General features: G+C 45.6%; 1 protein-coding gene across 1 annotated transcript in view; it reads left to right on the plus strand.

The window, feature by feature from the left end:
* Positions 1-211: 211 nt before the first annotated feature.
* Positions 212-22,941, plus strand: part of fat4 (FAT atypical cadherin 4) — a gene marked incomplete at its 5' end in the record, with an annotated part of 48,702 nt that continues 25,972 nt past the window's right edge. Inside the window, 6 exons of the mRNA XM_084332153.1 lie at positions 212-231; positions 897-986; positions 9,126-9,376; positions 10,938-15,287; positions 17,685-17,789; positions 18,403-18,710. Coding sequence (XP_084188279.1) covers positions 212-231; positions 897-986; positions 9,126-9,376; positions 10,938-15,287; positions 17,685-17,789; positions 18,403-18,710 — 5,124 coding nt within the window. The remainder of the gene's footprint in view (positions 232-896; positions 987-9,125; positions 9,377-10,937; positions 15,288-17,684; positions 17,790-18,402; positions 18,711-22,941) is intronic.

The following is a 22,941-nucleotide window of genomic DNA, read 5'->3' on the forward strand; positions in this document are numbered from 1 at the left end:
GGAAGGCTCCTGGTGACACCACGTCTCCAGAGCTCCAGACTCCTGCAGGAAGGCTCCTGGTGACACCACGTCTCCAGAGCTCCAGACTCCTGCAGGAAGGCTCCTGGTGACACCACGTCTACAGTTCACAGCGGTAGACCAAGACGCTTGGAGGACGGGTGGAATAAACAACGCTCAGTGCCCTCGGTACCGTCGGGGCTCAAGCGTCTCCATGTCGAGGACCCCGTGTTGGTTCAGTGAGATGAATACGGTTCAGCCCCAGGGACCCCCACCCCCTGGACCCCCACCCCCAGGGACCCCCACCCCCAGGGACCCCCACCCCCAGGGACCCCCACCCCCAGGGACCCCCACTCCCTGGACCCCCACCCCCAGGGACCCCCACTCCCTGGACCCCCACTCCCTGGACCCCCACTCCCTGGACCCCACCCCCAGGGACCCCCACCCCCAGGGACCCCCACTCCCTGGACCCCCACTCCCTGGACCCCACTCCCTGGACCCCCACTCCCTGGACCCCACCCCCAGGGACCCCCACCCCCAGGGACCCCCACCCCCAGGGACCCCCACCCCCAGGGACCCCCACCCCCAGGGACCCCCACTCCCTGGACCCCCACTCCCTGGACCCCACCCCCAGGGACCCCCACCCCCAGGGACCCCCACCCCCAGGGACCCCCACTCCCTGGACCCCCACCCCCAGGGACCCCCACCCCCAGGGACCCCCACTCCCTGGACCCCCACTCCCTGGACCCCCACCCCCAGGGACCCCCACCCCCAGGGACCCCCACTCCCTGGACCCCCACTCCCTGGACCCCCACCCCCAGGGACCCCCACTCCCTGGACCCCCACTCCCTGGACCCCCACCCCCAGGGACCCCCACCCCCAGGGACCCCCACCCCCAGGGACCCCCACTCCCTGGACCCCCACTCCCTGGACCCCCACTCCCTGGACCCCCACTCCCTGGACCCCCACCCCCAGGGACCCCACTCATTGTTGCATATGATCAGGGGTGTAAAAAGTACCCCGAAATGATACTTAAGTGAAAGTGTGGGTACCGTCTAGGGCTGAGCCCAAACGTTGGAACGTTGGAACCTTCGTTCGTTACGTTGGCATTCGAATTCTAAATCAACAGTTATACAATTTTTCTTTTTATTATTATTATTATTATTATATATTTTATTTTTTCTATTCATTCTGGTTTTTCTTCACAGTTGCAGATAAAGATTAGGCTACACTAATATTATAGTATTAAAATAAACTGAGTTATATTCATTAAAGAACGTTGATTTAATTTACATTTACATTTACATTTAGTCATTTAGCTGAAACGCTTTTATCCAAAGGGAGTTACAAGTTCTGTACGACAAGTCATCAGGAAGGGCACAACTCTATCAGCTGAGTAACAATGTTCATCAAAGTGTTGCATGTTACAGTGTAGGTTAATTTATTAGGACAAGTGCATGACAGTACGGTTAGTTAGGGTTAGAGTTATTTTTATCTTTTTTTTTTTTAGATAATGGTTTAATAATAATAATTGATTTAGTTGGGCTGGGGCTTCTCCCTGGGCTGGGTCTGGAAAGTTCATTTAATAAAAACAAATTTAATCAGATTAATCACTTTATTGAAATTGAGGATTTAAAACTTTTAAATTTTTTATTAAAAACGAAGGTTCGAACGTTCGTTCGGAAAAACCCTGACGAAGTTCAAATCCCAAAAACAGGCTTCAGGGACAGCCTTAGTACCGTCTCAAAATCATACTCAAGTAAAAGTCAGAGTATCTGGCTAAAAACACACTTGAGAAAAAGTTAAAAAGTTTCTACTTTTAAATGTACTTAAGTACTAGAAAGTCAATGTAAAACCTCTATTCTTCTGATAGCAGGTGTTTAATCAAAGATCCCCCCTTTCTAGTCTTGCACAAGGACCAATCAGCATGGGTGTGGGCGGGTTCATTTTCCATTGATGGGGATTTGATTGGCTGTTTTTAAATAAAGTGCGGCCGCAGGATTAATAACGTTAACGTTAGTTCGGCCAGAGAAACAAATATACTAATTAAAATGGTTGGACCTGCGAGATTTGTACTTTGTAGGTCTGCATTGTAAAAGTATGTTTTTTTTCCCGAAATGTAATTGATATTGGTATTGATATTGGTATACAAACCTAATAATACTTGAGTAAAGTACTAATCCCCAAAAACAGTACTTAAGTATTGTAACAAAGTACAATTACTCAGTTAATTTACACATATGATTTCATCTAGAATACCATAATAGAGGAGAGCAGAACATTCTCATACATTACCTCACTGTACAAACTTATAGTGAATAAGATATTAGTGGAATTAAACTATTACATTACCTCACTGTACTAACTTATAGTGAATAAGATATTAGTGGAATTTAACTATTACATTACCTCACTGTACTAACTTATAGTGAATACGATATTAGTGGAATTTAACTATTACATTACCTCACTGTACTAACTTATAGTGAATACGATATTAGTGGAATTTAACTATTACATTACCTCACTGTACTAACTTATAGTGAATACGATATTAGTGGAATTTAACTATTACATTACCTCACTGTACTAACAGCCTGAGAACCAGTGCTCTATACAATAAGTTAATCTCTTTGTTTTCTATTGAATCCTGTTTGCCTCATTTATGTTTGAAACAGTGCCGTCTATAGGACATGTGGTGACAGTGCGCTCTACAGGACTTCAACACAGTACTGGTTGTATTAATGACTGTGATTAACATCACATGTGAAGTTCTGGTTGTATTAATGACTGTGATTACCATCACATGTGAAGTACTGGTTGTATTAATGACTGTGATTAACATCACATGTGAAGTACTGGTTGTATTAATGGTGATTAACATCACATGTGAAGTTCTGGTTGTATTAATGACTGTGATTAACATCACATGTGAAGTTCTGGTTGTATTAATGGTGATTAACATCACATGTACTAGTTGTCTTAATGGTGATTAACATCACATGTGAAATACTGGTTGTATTAATGACTGTGATTAACATCACATGTGAAGTACTGGTTGTATTAATGACTGTGATTAACATCACATGTGAAGTACTGGTTGTATTAATGACTGTGATTAACATCACATGTGAAGTACTGGTTGTATTAATGACTGTGATTAACATCACATGTGAAGTACTGGTTGTATTAATGACTGTGATTAACATCACATGTGAAGTACTGGTTGTATTAATGACTGTGATTAACATCACATGTGACGTACTGGTTGTATTAATGGTGATTAACATCACATGTGAAGTACTGGTTGTATTAATGACTGTGATTAACATCACATGTGAAGTACTGGTTGTATTAATGACTGTGATTAACATCACATGTGAAGTACTGGTTGTATTAATGACTGTGATTAACATCACATGTGAAGTACTGGTTGTATTAATGGTGATTAACATCACATGTGAAGTACTGGTTGTATTAATGACTGTGATTAACATCACATGTGAAGTACTGGTTTCAAGTTTCAAGTTTCAAGTTTCTTTAATAGTTGTCATACAGAAGTACAGAATACTTTCATACAAAATGCTTCTTACTGTTACGCTCCAGAGACTGTGCTAGACAAGATAGTATCAAATAACATAGTATAGCATGTAGTTTAGAAGAAGAAAAAGAGGTCACAGTGTTCGGTATAGACATATGTACAATGTTCTGAGTTACCATATAATATACAATACTATGCAGTGTACTAATGTACAGTACTATATAGTGCAAAGCAGAAATGGGATGAGGTACAATTTAGGTACAATTTACAGTAAGGTGTACGAGTTGTAGTGCAATCCTTCATCAATAAATATAAAGTGTGGGGAGTGGGTGCTACAGTGTGTTTGTTTAAAGTGGGTGTGTGCTATAAAGTGTGTGGAGTGGGTGCTACAGTGTGTTTGTTTAAAGTGAGTGTGTGCGTGTGGATGTGTGTGCTATGTGCGTTTGGTGGTTGTTGTTGTGTAGGGGAGGATCTATGGTGGTTGTTGTTGTGTAGTGTTCATTCATTGTTTGTTTAGCAGCCTGATGGCCTGGGGATAGAAGCTTCTTCTGAGTCTTTCTGTGCTCGCCTTGAGACTCTGGTATTGCTTGCCTGACCGCAGCAGTTCAAAGAGGCAGTTGTTCGGGTGACTGGAGTCTTTAATGATTCTCTTAGCCTTGCCCTTGCAACGCTTGTTGTAAATGTTCTGGAGGGTGGGGAGCCCCCCTCCAATTGTGCGTTCGGCTGAACGTGTCACTCTTTGTAGTCTGCTTCGGTCTTGTGCAGTGCTATTCCCAAACCAGGAGGTGATGTTGCCGGTCAAGATGCTCTCTATTGTACATGAGTAGAAGTTCTTAAGGATCTTCTGACTGACTTGGAACTTCCTTAGGCGCCTGAGGAAGTAGAGGCGTTGTCGTGCCTTCTTCACAACACTGTCAATGTGTGTGGTCCATGTCAAGTCCTCGGATATGTAGGCTCCGAGGTACTTAAAGCTGTTGACTCTCTCAACCGGTGCCCCGTCGATGCTGAGGGGGCTGTAGTCCTTGACCCCCGACCTCCTGAAGTCCACAATCATCTCCTTTGTTTTGCTGACGTTCAGGGAGAGGCTGTTTTCCTGGCACCATCCCGCCAGGACCTTGACCTCTTCCAGGTAGGCCCTCTCGTCGTTGGCAGAGATCAGGCCCACCACCACTGTGTCGTCAGCAAATTTGATGATTGTATTAATGACTGTGATTACCATCACATGTGAAGTACTGGTTGTATTAATGACTGTGATTAACATCACATGTGAAGTACTGGTTGTATTAATGGTGATTAACATCACATGTGAAGTACTGGTTGTATTAATGACTGTGATTAACATCACATGTGAAGTACTGGTTGTATTAATGACTGTGATTAACATCACATGTGAAGTACTGGTTGTATTAATGACTGTGATTACCATCACATGTGAAGTTCTGGTTGTATTAATGACTGTGATTAACATCACATGTGAAGTACTGGTTGTATTAATGACTGTGATTACCATCACATGTGAAGTTCTGGTTGTATTAATGACTGTGATTAACATCACATGTGAAGTACTGGTTGTATTAATGGTGATTAACATCACATGTGAAGTTCTGGTTGTATTAATGACTGTGATTAACATCACATGTGAAGTACTGGTTGTATTAATGACTGTGATTAACATCACATGTGAAGTACTGGTTGTATTAATGACTGTGATTAACATCACATGTGAAGTACTGGTTGTATTAATGACTGTGATTAACATCACATGTGAAGTACTGGTTGTATTAATGACTGTGATTAACATCACATGTGAAGTACTGGTTGTATTAATGACTGTGATTACCATCACATGTGAAGTTCTGGTTGTATTAATGGTGATTAACATCACATGTGAAGTACTGGTTGTATTAATGACTGTGATTAACATCACATGTGAAGTACTGGTTGTATTAATGACTGTGATTAACATCACATGTGAAGTACTGGTTGTATTAATGACTGTGATTACCATCACATGTGAAGTTCTGGTTGTATTAATGGTGATTAACATCACATGTGAAGTACTGGTTGTATTAATGACTGTGATTAACATCACATGTGAAGTACTAGTTGTATTAATGACTGTGATTAACATCACATGTGAAGTACTGGTTGTATTAATGACTGTGATTAACATCACATGTACTAGTTGTATTAATGACTGTGATTAACATCACATGTGAAGTACTGGTTGTATTAATGACTGTGATTAACATCACATGTGAAGTACTGGTTGTATTAATGGTGATTAACATCACATGTGAAGTACTGGTTGTATTAATGGTGATTAACATCACATGTGAAGTACTGGTTGTATTAATGACTGTGATTAACATCACATGTGAAGTACTGGTTGTATTAATGACTGTGATTAACATCACATGTGAAGTACTGGTTGTATTAATGATGTATTAATGTATTAATCTGATTAACATCAGAGACATGTGAAGCTGCAGTTGGCACCAAACCAAAACATGATGATTCCTCAAGGGAATAAAATGCCTCTGGATTTGTGCTTTTAACTGCTCCTCCCGTCTCGGTCCAAACATGGAAATGATTGACTCTCTTGCGAAGGTAAAACTACACAAGCCAAGACCTTAATCCGAGACGTGGTGAAGAGGTCTACTGTCATGTTGTGTAAGACAGACTGCCGTGAGAGGGAGACCTGACTTATTGGATATTTATTTCAGCAGGAATAATTCATTTGAATCAAAACATTATGTACATATCACCAGAAAAAAACCCTCAGCCGCTTTTATAACTTCACCTTCTCCGTGTTTAGCAAATCAGCGGGTTTGAACCAACTCGTCTCTCTTATTGCTGGGGCCGTGTGTGGGAACCACAGTGAAAATGTGCTTATAGGCTACTAATTGAGTTGTCATAGTCTACATGAATGAATGAATGATTTTATTTCGGTCTTTTTCTTTTTACAAAGCATGGTAGTAGAACTTCCAAAAAAATAAAAAATTAAATGACAGAGGCTTATAATTGCCTACCCTTTTTACATTACATTACACTATTTACACAAAAACATTAAATACAAAAAAGAAACATTCAGTATATCATTTAGCAAAGGTAAACACTTTTATTTAAAAAAAAAAAACGTTTTCTTTTCCTTTTGTCACTATTTGAACACAGCTATGTTATAGATGTACAATATTTTCAAACATAACTATCTAAAGGTTTTGTGTTTAAGTGTTGTGCCCATTCATAGTTAAAGAGGTTGAGCACTTTATTATCTAACAATGATAAGTTAGAGTTCGCCGTCGACTAAAGACGCACTTCTTCAACCATTATCTGAAATAATGGGGGAAAAATTTAGAAATAAAAAAAAATCTAACCCCAACTAACCTTACTGTCATGCACTTGTCCTAATAAACTAACCTACACTGTAACACGCAACACTTTGATGAACATTGTTACTCAGCTGATACAGTTGTGCCCTTCCTGATGACTTGTAAGTCGCTTTGGATAAAAGTGTCAGCTAAATAACTAACTGTAAATGTAAATGTAGAGTGTTGTGTTCACTCATAGTTAAAGACAGTAGAGGTTGAGTACTTTATTATCTAAAGATGGTGAGTTAGAGTGTTGTGTTCACTCATAGTTAAAGAGGTTGAGTACTTTATTATCTAAAGATGGTAAGTTAGAGTGTTGTGTTCACTCATAGTTAAAGACAGTAGAGGTTGAGTACTTTATTATCTAAAGATGGTGAGTTAGAGTGTTGTGTTCACTCATAGTTAAAGACAGTAGAGGTTGAGTACTTTATTATCTAAAGATGGTAAGTTAGAGTGTTGTGTTCATTCATAGTTAAAGACAGTAGAGGTTGAATACTTTATTATCTAAAGATGGTAAGTTAGAGTGTTGTGTTCATTAATAGTTAAAGACAGTAGAGGTTGAGTACTTTATTATCTAAAGATGGTGAGTTAGAGTGTTGTGTTCACTCATAGTTAAAGAGGTTGAGTACTTTATTATCTAAAGATGGTAAGTTAGAGTGTTGTGTTCACTCATAGTTAAAGAGGTTGAGTACTTTATTATCTAAAGATGGTAAGTTAGAGTGTTGTGTTCACTCATAGTTAAAGAGGTTGAGTACTTTATTATCTAAAGATGGTGAGTTAGAGGGTTGTGTTCACTCATAGTTAAAGAGGTTGAGTACTTTATTATCTAAAGATGGTAAGTTAGAGTGTTGTGTTCACTCATAGTTAAAGACAGTAGAGGTTGAGTACTTTATTATCTAAAGATGGTAAGTTAGAGTGTTGTGTTCATTAATAGTTAAAGACAGTAGAGGTTGAGTACTTTATTATCTAAAGATGGTAAGTTAGAGTGTTGTGTTCACTCATAGTTAAAGAGGTTGAGTACTTTATTATCTACAGATGGTGAGTTAGAGTGTTGTGTTCACTCATAGTTAAAGAGGTTGAGTACTTTATTATCTAAAGATGGTGAGTTAGAGTGTTGTGTTCATTCATAGTTAAAGAGGTTGAGTACTTTATTATCTAAAGATGGTAAGTTAGAGTGTTGTGTTCATTCATAGTTAAAGACAGTAGAGGTTGAGTACTTTATTATCTAAAGATGGTAAGTTAGAGTGTTGTGTTCATTCATAGTTAAAGACAGTAGAGGTTGAGTACTTTATTATCTAAAGATGGTAAGTTAGAGTGTTGTGTTCATTCATAGTTAAAGACAGTAGAGGTTGAGTACTTTATTATCTACAGATGGTGAGTTAGAGTGTTGTGTTCATTCATAGTTAAAGACAGTAGAGGTTGAATACTTTATTATCTAAAGATGGTAAGTTAGAGTGTTGTGTTCATTCATAGTTAAAGACAGTAGAGGTTGAGTACTTTATTATCTAAAGATGGTAAGTTAGAGTGTTGTGTTCATTCATAGTTAAAGACAGTAGAGGTTGAGTACTTTATTATCTAAAGATGGTGAGTTAGAGTGTTGTGTTCATTCATAGTTAAAGACAGTAGAGGTTGAGTACTTTATTATCTACAGATGGTAAGTTAGAGTGTTGTGTTCACTCATAGTTAAAGACAGTAGAGGTTGAATACTTTATTATCTAAAGACGGTAAGTTAGAGTGTTGTGTTCATTCATAGTTAAAGACAGTAGAGGTTGAATACTTTATTATCTAAAGACGGTAAGTTAGAGTGTTGTGTTCACTCATAGTTAAAGAGGTTGAGTACTTTATTATCTACAGATGGTAAGTTAGAGTGTTGTGTTCATTCATAGTTAAAGACAGTAGAGGTTGAATACTTTATTATCTAAAGACGGTAAGTTAGAGTGTTGTGTTCACTCATAGTTAAAGAGGTTGAGTACTTTATTATCTAAAGATGGTAAGTTAGAGTGTTGTGTTCACTCATAGTTAAAGAGGTTGAGTACTTTCTGGTGACGTGTCACATTCACATGGAGTGCAAAATTGTCCAGAACATTTCAAAACAGAGTTATTTATATGCGTCTTCATCTCGAGGGTTCCACGGACCAAATTGACTAAATTGAATTCATTATCCCTGAGCCGCCGTCTCACTGACACGCTCTCCTGCGTCTTGTTCTGCTCCACAGCTACAGCCTGACCGGTGGCAACGGCCAGTTCTCCATCAACCCGGCCACGGGCCAGATCATCACCAGCTCCCTGCTCGACCGCGAAGCCCGAGCCAATTACCAGCTGCTGGTCGTGGCCACAGATGGCGGGCAGCCTCAGGGCCTGTCCAGCTCCGCCACCGTGACCGTGAGGGTGACCGACGTCAACGACAACCCTCCCCGCTTCCACCACCACCCCTACGTCACGCACATCCCCGCCTCCACCTCTGCAGGTGAGCGGTGACTGTAGTGGGCAGCTTCCACGGCTCGCCGGGGTTTTCACTCTCAGTGTGTCGACCTGATGTCTTACTTATGTATTCAGACCACAACAACAGCCCTGTGCTACTGTGTGATTGGCAGATTTGAGCTAGCTCCTTGCTAGCTCCCTTATAAAAGAATATCATGATATTAAAAAAAAAGTATCATGGTATAAAAAAAAGGGGGAAAAAGGTATCATGGTATTTCCAACAATTTGTGGTCACTACGGTGATGGTAGCGAGAGGAAAATTAAGGAAATACCATAATATTACCATTAGCAGGCTATCATGGTTTAAATTGGATCACACCATGGTATGACTTTGAACCCACATCTCAAAAGGACTGGTACGGTCCTTAAGAAGAATAACTTGGAACCCACATCTCAAAAGGACTGGTATGGTCCTTTAAGAAGAATGACCTGGAACCCATTATGTCAAAAGGACTAGTTTGGTCCTTTAAGACGAATGACTTGGAACTTACTGTACATGTCAAAAAGACTGGTATGGTCCTTTAATGGTGATTTTCTTTCCAGACATGCTTCATGGCTCATAAGTGCTTTTTGATGGACTGACTTGGAATGACTTCCAGTATCATGTGATAAATAAATCACACAGTTGAGTGTAAATTTGCGTTTTGAGTAGAAGGCCTTTTGATTCATCTTAACAATGCTCCCAGGATATCCTTGAGAGTCTGTGAATTTGAAAAGATAAATAAAAATAATAATAAATGAATAAAGTCCCACAAGTTTCACAACGAATGGAAACTAGACGGTGGACCTCAGATGATCTGAATGTAGATTACAGTGTGGCTCCCACATCACTTAACTGGCCTTTAGCTGCACGTGATGTTATTATGTGGAAATTGAGGGCTGTAGATCTCAGGAAATGAGTTTTACAGGATTCAGAAAAATGTTTGAGCTGGACTGCTCTGTGCCACGGCTGACTCAGGGCTTATAGCACAATTATGTACTTGTGACATCGCTCGTGACATCGCTTGTGACATCGCTCGTGACATCGCTTGTGACATCGCTTGTGACATCGCTCGTGACATCGCTTGTGACATCGCTCGTGACATCGCTCGTGACATCGCTTGTGACATCGCTTGTGACATCTCTTGTGACATCGCTTGTGACATCGCTCGTGACATCGCTTGTGACATCGCTCGTGACATCGCTCGTGACATCGCTTGTGACATCGCTCGTGACATCGCTCGTGACATCGCTCGTGACATCGCTCGTGACATCGCTTGTGACATCGCTCGTGACATCGCTCGTGACATCGCTCGTGACATCGCTTGTGACATCGCTCGTGACATCGCTCGTGACATCGCTTGTGACATCGCTCGTGACATCGCTTGTGACATCGCTCGTGACATCGCTCGTGACATCGCTCGTGACATCGCTTGTGACATCGCTCGTGACATCGCTCGTGACATCGCTCGTGACATCGCTCGTGACATCGCTTGTGACATCGCTCGTGACATCGCCTATACTATCAAAACAGTATAAAACTAATCTATTCTCATTGATCTCTTCAGGCTCCCTGGTCTTCGCCGTCACTGTGACCGATGAAGACGCGGGGGCCAACGCCCAGCTCCACTACTCCCTGACGGGGCGGAACTCGGAGAGGTTCAGGATCGACCCCGTGCGCGGCGCCATCACGGCCAACGAGAAGCTGGCGGGTACCTCCGAGGTCACCCTCACCGTGCGGGTGAAGGACGGAGGGGCCAACCCCAGGACGGACACCACCACGGTGACGGTGCGCTTCGTCACCGGGGGAGACTTCCCCGTCATCAAGCTGAAGGAGCGCGCGTTCACGTTCCCCGAGAGCCAGCCCACCAACACCGTGGTCACCACGGTGACGGGGACCTCCACCAGGGGCGGCCCGCTGTCCTACTACATCGCCAGCGGCAACCTGGACAGCGCCTTTCACGTCGACCAGCTGACGGGCGAGCTGTTGATCAAACACCCGCTGGACTACGAGCACATTCAGAAGTACGTGCTGTGGATCGAGGCCCGGGACCAAGGCTTCCCTCCCTACTCCTCGTACGAGAAGGTGGAAATAAGCGTGCTGGATGTAAACGACAATCACCCGGTGTTCGACAAGGAGCCGTTCCACGCCGAGATACTGGAGAACCTCTCCCCTCAGCGGGTGCTGCTGGTGTCGGCTGTGGACCAGGACAACGGGCCCAACGGACAGCTGGAATATGCCATCATCGACGGGAACAAGGAGAACAGCTTCAGCGTCAACCGGGCCACCGGTGAAATACGAACCACCCGACCGCTGGACCGGGAGAAGGTGGCTCAGTACGCGCTGAACGTCAAAGCCACGGACCGCGGCTCCCCGCCCAAGAGCACGGCGGTCAAAGTCCTCATCAACGTGTTGGATGTGAACGACAACGCCCCGAGGTTCTCCAAGATCTTCAGTGCCACGGTACCGGAGAACGCCCCAGTAGGTTACACCGTCACCAGAGTCACCACCACCGACGAGGACGCCGGCGCTAACGCCGTTAGCCGCTACTCGATCACGGACGCTAGCCTTCCGTTCAGCATCAACCCCAACACAGGCGACATAACCATCAGCAGGCCTCTGAACAGGGAAGACACGGATCATTACATTGCCAAAGTGTCCGCACATGACTCCGGCTGGACGGTCAGCACGGATGTTACGATATTTATAACGGATATCAATGATAACGCCCCCAGGTTCAGCCGGCCATCTTACTATCTGGACTACCCAGAGTTCACCGAGGTGGGCTCCCTTGTCACTCGGGTCTCTGCCACGGATCCAGACGAGGGCTTTAACGGCAAAATCTTCTACTTCATCAGGTCCCAGTCGGAGTATTTCAGAATCAACTCAAGTTCTGGGGAGATATTGGTGAAGCAGCAGTTAAAGTATCAGAACTCCACGGCCGCCAGTAGTATCAACATCAATCGCCACAGCTTTATCGTGACAGCGTCCGACCGTGGCACTAAGCCACTGATGAGCGAGACCACTGTTATTGTAAATATCGTAGACAGTAATGATAATCCTCCCACATTCGAGTCCTCCAGCTACTTCACCCCTGTAACTAAAAGTGTCAAAGTGGGCACTAAATTGCTGAAGGTGGTAGCCCAGGACAAGAAAGACTTTGGCATGAACTCAGAGGTGGAGTACATCATCTCAGGAGGGAACAGCTCCAGCAAATTCAAATTGGACAAACAGAGCGGATGGGTCACCGTCGCCTCCTCTCTCACCTCCGACATGAATAAGGTTTTCCTCATCGACGTCACGGCCAGGGACAAAGGGAACCCTCCTCTGTCCGCGAGAACCTCGGTGCGCGTGGCGGTGACCGAGGAGAATCATCACACGCCGGAGTTCTCCCAAAGCCAAGTCACGGCGACGATACCCGAAAGCCTCGCCGTGGGAACGGCAATAAGGACTCTGTCCGCAAGGGACAAGGATAAAGAAATGAACGGCCTCATCACATACAACATCACTTCAGGCAACGACAAAGGTCTGTTTGCCATAAACAGTAGAACCGGAGTCTTATCCCTGGCCCTTCCCCTGGACTTTGAAGAGAAGCAGCGACACGAGCTCCGGGTTTCAGCCGCCGACGGAGGCTGGATCTCAAAAACCAGCTACGTCACGGCCACGATTCACGTGACGGACGTCAACGACAACCCGCCGGTGTTCGAGCCCGACGAGTACTTCCCGGTCGTCCAGGAGAACGTTCCCAGTGGCACCACTGTGGTCAAAATGAACGCCACGGACCGCGATTCCGGGGCCAACGCGGTCATGGCTTACGTGATCCAGTCGTCTGACAGTGACCTCTTTGTTATCGATCCAAACACCGGTGTCATCACCACCCAGGGCTTCTTGGATTACGAAGCGAAGCAGGTTTACCATTTAACAGTAAAGGCCTTCAATGTACCAGACGAGGAGCGCTGCAGCTTTGCCAACGTCAACATTCAGCTGAAGGGAGCCAACGAATACGTGCCCCGCTTCGTCTCCAAACAGTACTACTTTGAGATCTCTGAAGCCGCTCCAAGAGGCACAGTGGTCGGGGAGGTGTTTGCCAGTGACCGAGACCAAGGAGACGATGGACTAGTTTACTACCTCATTTTTGGGAAGAGTAGAAAGAAGGGCTTCAGCATCAACAGGAAGACGGGCCAGATCCTTGTCACAGGTACCCTGGACCGCGAGAAAGAGGAGAAGATCTCACTGAGGGTACTGGCTAAGAACGCGGGAAGCATCCGAGGGGCGGATATCGACGAGGTGTTTGTGAACATCACCATCCTCGACGCCAACGACCCTCCCGTCTTTAGCCAAGACCTGTACGACGTGCATATCAGCGAGGGCCTCTCAGCGGGGGGTCTCGTTACGTTCGTGAGCGCTCAAGACTCCGACTCGGTCCCGAGCTGGAGCCGGTTCACTTACTCGATCGCTCCGGATTCGGAGAAGAACGTTTTCACGATCAACCCACAAACTGGCCAAGTGTCTGTGGCTGCAGAGTTAGACCGAGAGAGAACTCCTGTGTATAATATAACCCTTCTCGCTGTGGACACGGGTTCACCCTCTGCCACTGGCAATGCCACCCTTATTGTCAACCTAGAAGACATCAATGATAATGGTCCGACTTTGACGACGGCCAATGCAGAGGTAATGGAGAACCAGAGAGCAGGAACTGCAGTGACGACTCTAACGGCCTCTGACCCTGATCTACCACCCAACCAGGGTCCTTTCTCATACAGCCTCCTCAATGCTGGCACTGCCAACAGCTACTTCAGCCTCAGTTCAGCCGGAGTACTCACCACCAGTCGGGAGATCGACAGGGAGCAGACTAGCGACTTCTACCTCTCTGTGCTGATCAAGGACTCCGGGGTGCCTCAGATGTCCTCCACGGGAACCATTCACGTCAAAGTCAACGATCAGAACGACAACCCTTCGGAGCCGCGCTCCGTGGAGATCTTTGTCTTTTACTTCGGGAACCTGTTCCCCGGGGGTTCCCTGGGTTTCATGAAGCCCCAGGACCCCGACGTCCAGGACCGGTTCCACTGTTCCCTGGTCCCCCCGTCCTCCGGCCTGTTCAGCATCCCCCCGGGCACGTGCAACCTCAACTCCAAGGCCCGCTCGGCGGACGGAACCTTCGACGTCACCATCCGCAGCAGCGACGGCGTCCACGGCTCCGTCAGCAACACCGCCCGTGTCGTCTTCGCGGCCTACACCAACGCCACGGTGGACAACAGCATCCTCATCCGACTACAGACGCAGGGGGTCAAGAGCTTCCTCACCGATCACTACCTCGGCTTCCTGCGCATCGCCAACTCGCAGCTGGCCGGCCTCGGCACGGGGGTGCTGCTGTACGGCGCGTTCGAGCTCGACAACCGGACGTTCGTGATGGCGGCCGTGAAGCGGGGCCACGGACAGTACGTCAACCCCAGCGGCGTGGCCACGTTCTTCCAGAGCATCAAAGACATCCTGCACAGGCAGAGCGGGGTGCAGATCGACGCGGTGGACCACGACCCCTGCACGCGGAACCCCTGCCAGAACGGAGGCAGCTGCAAGCGGCGCCTCAGCGTGGGACCCGACGTAAAGACGGAGGAGAGCATCCCGGTGATCCTCGTGTCGAACCACCCGCTCCAGCCCTACGCGTGCAGCTGCAGGCCGGGCTACGCCGGGGCGCTGTGCGAGATGGACATCGACGAGTGCCAGCCCACCCCCTGCCACAACGGCGGAACGTGCCACAACCTGGTGGGGGGCTTCTCCTGCACCTGTCCCGACGGCTTCACCGGCATGGCCTGCGAGAGGGACGTCAACGAGTGCCTGTCCAACCCGTGCAGGAACGGGGCGCTCTGCCAGAACTACCCCGGTGGCTTCAACTGCCTCTGCAAGTCCGGCTTCGCAGGTACTGCACACACACACACACACGCACACACACACGCACGCACACACACACACACACACACACACACACACACACACACACACACACACACACACACACACACACACACACACACACACACACACACACACACACACACACACACACACACACACAGAGAGAGAGAGAGACAATTCCCGCTTTTTTTCTCCAAGGAAAATATTTGCTTCTAAATGATTTCAAGAGGTGTTGTAACCCTAGCATACGTGCGCGGCTGCCAAAAACAGTTTGTTTTCTGGGATTAGGAGTTTTGGGGGGATATCAGCTGTGATGCGCATCAGCCTGCCATGTTGACTTTAATCAAAAGGATGATACGACGCTGACCCTGGATCAGCCGCCTCCTAGTCGACTCCACGCACAGTTCACTAGTCTCACGTTTCCCCGCGTGCCTCCGTGTCGACATCCAGAGTCTCATCACGCTGCACCTCTTACCGGTCACTCAAGCTATTCTTATATACATATATATATATATATATATACTGAACTGTCATATATAAGAGTTCAGTTAGTATTCAATAGAGAGTTAAATCAACCCGCTCCGATGAATATACACTACAGTACACAGTAATAAATAATCTACTTTTTTATCTAATTCTTTATTTTCTTTCTCTTTTTTACATGACAGCACATAATACAATAATAATAATAATAATAATAATAATAATAATAATAATAATAATAATAATAATAATAATAATAATAATAATAATAATAATAATAATAATAATAATAATAATAATAATAAACAGAACATCATCAGACAACAATAATAATAACAATAACAACAATGACAATAGAATGACAGTAGAAATAACAAACAAAACAAAAAAGAAATAATAAATACAGAACCTAAAGATAAAAACAAATGATATTATCACAGACACCACACGAGACAAAAAGACATTTCCTCCCCCACTCCCCCACAACATTATAAATAATCTTCATAACCTCAGTGAAGGTTTCTTTGTGGCGCGTCAGCTGAGTCGTAAGAGGTATTATTAATAAGAGATAATCTGACCTCGGGTCAGCGGCTGACTTAACGTGATGATTTGCCTCCAGTCGAGTCATTACTGTCCCTTTTTATTACGAGCGTAAAGAACGACCACAGACTGCGTTGTGGCTTCATCAAGACAAACGACCGTCCTGCACGACGGCACCTCTTGACGTACAGGAGTGCTGGTGCTCCCGGGGTGAACTCGCAGCGCGCCGCGCTCCCTGCCAGGCTCTGGCCGAGGGCATCTGTCTCCATTATGATGCTATTGTGCAGCGGCATTAACATCCTAAAGTACCTCTATTACAGGTCACCGCTGGTCCCTCCTCCGTGTTGTTGTGCCGCTTTACTCCATCAAGTCAACTCTATATTAGTCACTCAACATCAAACGTCACCATTTGTTTACATTTTCACTCGTGACTCTTAAAGGATTTCATTATATGCTTTATTATTATTATTCTTTTTTTTACGTGTTTGTCTCCCTTCATTTTAAAGGTAGAATCTGCAACGCCGTCAAACAGCGACCTGGAGGCAAAAGAGTCCCTCTTGGTTTTTGCATTTAGTTCACATTTCTTTTTCTTTTGGTGTGGGTCGGAGTTGAGCGGAGATAGGGGGGGGGGGGAGGACAGGTCTGGAGACATTCACAGTACAGTACGTTCGCTGAACTCCAACCCACACCTCAGACCAAAGCGGGAGAAAAAGTACAAATCCAAGCGGGGCTTCGAGGTCTAGAGGCTGCTGTTTCTGACGGCATCGCAGGTTCTACCTTTAAGAGACGGCTGGGGGCTAAGGAGAAATCCCCCCCCCCCCTTACTGACAAGCTGTGTTCCCCTGTCTCTCTGTCTCCCTGTCTCCCTGTCTCCCTATCTCCCTGTCTCCCTGTCTCTCTGTCTCCCTATCTCCCTGTCTCCCTGTCCTCCCTGTCTCCCTGTCTCCCTGTCTCCCTGTCTCCCTGTCTCCCTGTCTCCTTGTTCCCCTGTCTCCCCGTCTCTCTGTCTCCCTGTCTCCCTGTCTCCCTGTCTCCCTGTCTCCCTGTCTCCCTGTTCCCCTGTCCTCTCTGTCCTCCCTGTCTCCCCGTCTCCCTGTTCCCCTGTCTCCCTGTCTCCCCGTCTCCCTGTTCCCATGTCTCCCTGTCTCCCTGTCCTCCCTGTCTCCCTGTCTCCCTGTCTCCCTGTCTCCCCGTCTCCCTGTCTCCCTGTCTCCCTGTCTCCCCGTCTCCCTGTCTCCCTGTCTCCCTGTCTCCCTGTCTCCCTGTCTCCCTGTCTCCCTGTCTCCCCGTCTCCCTGTCTCCCTGTCTCCCTGTCTCCCTGTCTCCCTGCGTCACCTACCACCTCATCCATGTGGACGTGTGTTTTGTTGAACGACAGGTAGAACCTGTGACTCCATCATCAATCACTGTGAGTGTAACCCGTGTTTCAATGGCGGCTCCTGTCAGAACCGGGTGGACGGATATTACTGTCACTGCCCGTTCGGTGAGTAATCATCGGGGGAGGAAACGTCCTGAACTGAATAGCAGATGGAGAGTTTTGCTGCAATCCTCCGGCTAAGAGATTATTATTTCACGATTTCTGAAAGAAAACAATGTTGACCCCTTTTCATTTTGTTCATCCTCACCATTTCTTCACCAGAGTGTTTTTTGTCTCTATTATCAGTGATGTGATGTTGTCATTAAAGGAACACGCCAACATTTGGGGACATTAGCTTTACCGTCTTCTCCAGAGAGAGACAAGAAGATGGACACCAGTTTCCTCTCTGTGCGTTCAGTAGAAATCTGGCTGCATGTTAGCCTAGCTTAGCACAATGAATGGAAGCGGACATGACCGGTTAGCCTTCAGGAGAGGTGTTAGTTGGACAATGCCTAGGCTAACCGGTCATGTCCGCTTCCATTCATTGCGCTAAGCTAGGCTAACGTGCAGCCAGTTAGCTTTCTACTGAACGCACAGAGAGGCAACTGGTATCTATCTTCTTATCTCTCTCTGGAGAAGACGGTAAGCGAATTTCCCCAAATGTGGGTGTGTTCCTTTAAAGCATGCTATAGCAGTATGGCGCCCCGCTCATCTCCGTCTCCTCGTCCCTCCTCTAAAGGGGTGTTCGGCAAACACTGCGAGCTCAACAGCTACGGCTTCGAGGAGCTCTCCTACATGGAGTTCCCCTCGCTGGACCCCAACAACAACTACATCTACATCAAGTTCGCCACGCTGAAGAGCGACGCGCTGCTCATGTACAACCACGACAACCAGACGGGCGACCGGGCCGAGTTCCTGGCGCTGGAGATCTTCGAGGGCCGCGTGCGCTTCTCCTTCAACCTGGGCAGCGGCACGTACAAGCTCAGCACCACCATGAGGGTGGCGGACGGGCAGTTCCACACGGTCATCGCCCGCAGAGCCGGCATGGTGAGACGCTTCTTCCTGCTGTCCATCCAGAGCCTCCATATCTTTAACCATTTCACTGCCACACTACAGACGGTTAACCCTTTCACTACCACACTACAGACGGTTAGTGAAAGGGTTAACCTGCTGTAGTGTGGTTGTGAAAGGGTTAATCTCCTGTAGTGTGGTAGTGAAAGGGTTAACCTTCTGTAGTGTGGTAGTGAAAGGGTTAACCTTCTGTAGTGTGGTAGTGAAAGGGTTAACCTGCTGTAGTGTGGCAGTGAAAGGGTTATTACAACGCTTCAGACACGCTTGGCCACACTGCTGTAAATAAATAAAGGGCTTGTTTATTCGTTTTTAAAATGATGGTAAAACGCTTGGAAAGAAATATTTCATGGAATGTAATATATTAAATGGTTTCATTTGTTTGTGGCTGGGGGGGGGGGGGGGGGGGGGTGGAGAGCGCTGTACGTTGAGCCTGGCAGACGAGATCGTACTTCAACACGTGTGTCCTGGATATGTTTTTTATAGGCATAAGAGCAGCGTCCAAATTTGGCCCGGTATTTTATTTTTTATTTTTTTCACACCATCGGATCATAATTAAACTCTTCACACCACTGACAATCGTGCTTATGGGCTTTAATAGCCTGTAATTATATTTTATAGCTTGTTGTGATTTCCAATATGAGGGGAGGAGGGGCTTCTGAAGGGCGACGCCCTGTGTCCTGAGCTCTGAGCGGGAGCCTCCTCTGAAGCCACGCCTCCTGTCACAGCTGCTCCTGCTGGACCTCACATCTGTCACGTCCCACCGTGCGCCGGGGTTTCCCAGGAAGCCGGTAGAACGGTTAACCTGTCAGTGTCGAGAAAGTGCCGAGTGACGGGGTGGGGAGGAAGGGCACACGGCGCCCAGGGAGGGGGCAGCAGGACCCCGGCGTGCCCCCCCCCCTCCGAGGACGATGATGATGTGTGGGCTGACGAACGGCCACGCTGGGCTCCGTGACCGCGGTGAAGAGCGAGGGGGTGGGGGGGGGGGGGGGGGGCGTGTTGCTGTGCACGTGTGTGTTTGTGCCGTGCCTGAAGTGCCAACTCCCCAAGGTGGAAGAGAGTGAGCTCTGGAGACGGTGAGGCGGGTCGCCCCGGTGGTCAGGTGGCGTGTTGCTTATTAACAGCGGAAGAGTGCAAAAATGCTTCCGCATTCGTCACCGCACGCCACTACGGTAATGCGCCTTTCCTTTCACGCCGCTCAGACAAATGCATATGGCATTTCCGCGTACATTGCAACGAATCACTTGGAACCTCGGCTGTCTTTAACTATGAGTGAACACAACGCAACATTGTAACGTTAACGTGTACTTTACTATGGAATATGTAAGGGATAATGTATCGAGGTCATTGTCGCAAAATAATTGACCGACACAGAGTTTAAAATACCGAGCCGCCTCGGCGAGGTGTTTTAAACGTCAGTGAAGGTCAATTATTTTGCGACAATGATCGAGTATAGCTATACATTATCCCGCTTATTACATGGCTAACTTACTAACAATATACCTAATTCATTTTACATCGACTCGCAACACTGGTTCTGGCTGCGTTCTGGCTCCGCCCCCTGTCATCGCCGGCAGCAGAACACCGGCAGTGTCTAATTGCACTGAAACAGTGTGTGTCAGTGGGCTTGATTGTGAACAGCTGCGCACAGCGGTCATTATTGTCCCACAGCGGTCATTATTGTCTGATAATGACCGTTGTCGGGGGGCTATTGACCAATCACAAGCAAGCATTTCGGCGAATGTGAAAACGCCATGTAATAAACATGTATATTATCGCGACGCGTCGTCACAGACTAAACAGTGTTGTGAACACAACACATTGTAACGTTAACGTGTACTTTACTATGGAATATACATGTATATTATCGCGACGCGTCGTCACAGACTAAACAGTGTTGTGAACACAACACATTGTAACGTTAACGTGTACTTTACTATGGAATATACATGTATTGTTAGAAAATGTTTTGGATCTAAATCACTTGGAGTTTGAAAGTGATATCAGAAGAAACTACTCAACCTCGGCTGTCTTTAACTATGAATGAACATAGGGCTGGGCGATAAAACGATAACGATAACTATCGCGATAAATTATTTCCTCGAAATAAACATGAAACGTGGTCGCAAAGTTTCGATATATCGATTTCCAAGCTTGGCTCCGTTCAGCCTCGGCTCAGCACACCCACTAACAACAACCAACGTTACGTGATGACGTGTTTACGCACAACAGCTAACAACCAATCAGTGAAGGAGATGGCCGAGAGCGAACGAGATCCGGAAGGAGACCCAGAGGTACTAGGACTCACTCAACAACAAGGCTTGCTAGGCTAATTAGCTTGCACGGCGTTGTTTTATATATTTACGTGCCGAGTATGTGTGTGTTTTGAATTCTGAGGCCACGTTTAAGTAGTGTGGGGTATACAGTGGACGTCGTTTCAATATATTGTGGCGGAAGAGTATTTTAGTGTAATATTTAGCACATTGTCATGGAATACACCACTTATAAACAACAGGCTAGCTAGGCTAATTAGCTTGCACGGCGTTGTTTTATATATTTACGTGCCGAGTATGTGTGTTTTGAATTCTGAGGCCACGTTTAAGTAGTGTGGGTATTTATTGTCATGAGATGCTCCGCTTGTCGGCTACTGTTAACGTGCGCGGACTGATGACGACATCAACTCGACTTGAGACATTCGCAGCAGCATAAGAAGTTAATTAAACTTGACAGACATTATATCAACGATAATTATCGATATCGAATTATATGAAAATAATTTTATAATTTTATCGTGATAACGTTTTTGGTCATATCGCCCAGCCCTAAATGAACACAACACTCTAACTCACCATGTTTAGATAATAAAGTACTCAACCTCTACTGTCTTTAACTATGAGTGAACACAGCACTCTAACTTACCATCTTTAGATAATAAAGTACTCAACCTCTACTGTCTTTAACTATGAGTGAACACAACACTCTAACTTACCATCTTTAGATAATGAAGTACTCAACCTCTACTGTATTTAACTATGAGTGAACACAACACTCTAACTTACCATCTTTTGATAATAAAGTACTCAACATCTACTGTCTTTAACTATGAATGAACACAACACTCTAACTTACCATCTTTAGATAATAAAGTACTCAACCTCTACTGTCTTTAACTATGAATGAACACAACACTCTAACTTACCATCTTTAGATAATAAAGTACTCAACCTCTACTGTCTTTAACTATGAGTGAACACAGCACTCTAACTTACCATCTTTAGATAATAAAGTACTCAACATCTACTGTCTTTAACTATGAATGAACACAACACTCTAACTTACCATCTTTAGATAATAAAGTACTCAACCTCTACTGTCTTTAACTATGAATGAACACAAGACTCTAACTTACCATCTTTAGATAATAAAGTACTCAACCTCTACTGTCTTTAACTATGAATGAACACAACACTCTAACTTACCATCTTTAGATAATAAAGTATAACCTCTACTGTCTTTAACTATGAAGGAATTACAACCTTTATTTAATGGTTAATATTTTGATAAAAGGTAATTTACTATATTTGTATGGCATTTACACTTAAAGTAGAAAAACAAAAGTAATCTGTAAAATAATAGTGAATTTCCTGTGAAAAAACATTTATTTTTTACAGTGTACGTTACACACACAAATGCTACATTATTACACATTTTACAAAGAAAGGCCTATGTTAAAGTGCAGCTTGGCTTAGAGGATACTGTCTTGTATGAACTACCAGTAATATAAATAATTTTAGCAACAAAAATGTGTTCCATCTTCATGTCAGATGATTTTCAAAAAGGAAAATGTACTACGCCTCTGTCGTCTACTCTAAGCCATCCTAGGTTGTCAAAGTGGGCAGGGGTGAGGTGGGTTCTAGACCCATGTTACTGACCAGACACTCTATATCAGTGATGTCTGTTTACTGCAGAGTGGAGGGACTGGGAGACTATGAGCTTCATGTTAGCTCAGTAGTTAGCTTCATGTTAGCTCAGTAGTGCTCAATCAATCAATCAATCAATCAATCATGTACCTCGGCGCAGCTGAATAACAGTAGGAGTGATCGCCTGCTGCGTCCATCACGCGGGTCGCCCCAGTGTTCGTAGGATTCTAAGCAAATGTTAGAAGCAGATGCGGAAAATACCCACAATGCTCGCTGGCATTCCCGTCGTT

This window comes from Notolepis coatsorum (genome assembly GCF_963971535.1).
Source record: "Notolepis coatsorum genome assembly, chromosome: 16".
Taxonomy (NCBI): Eukaryota; Metazoa; Chordata; class Actinopteri; order Aulopiformes; family Paralepididae; genus Notolepis; species Notolepis coatsorum.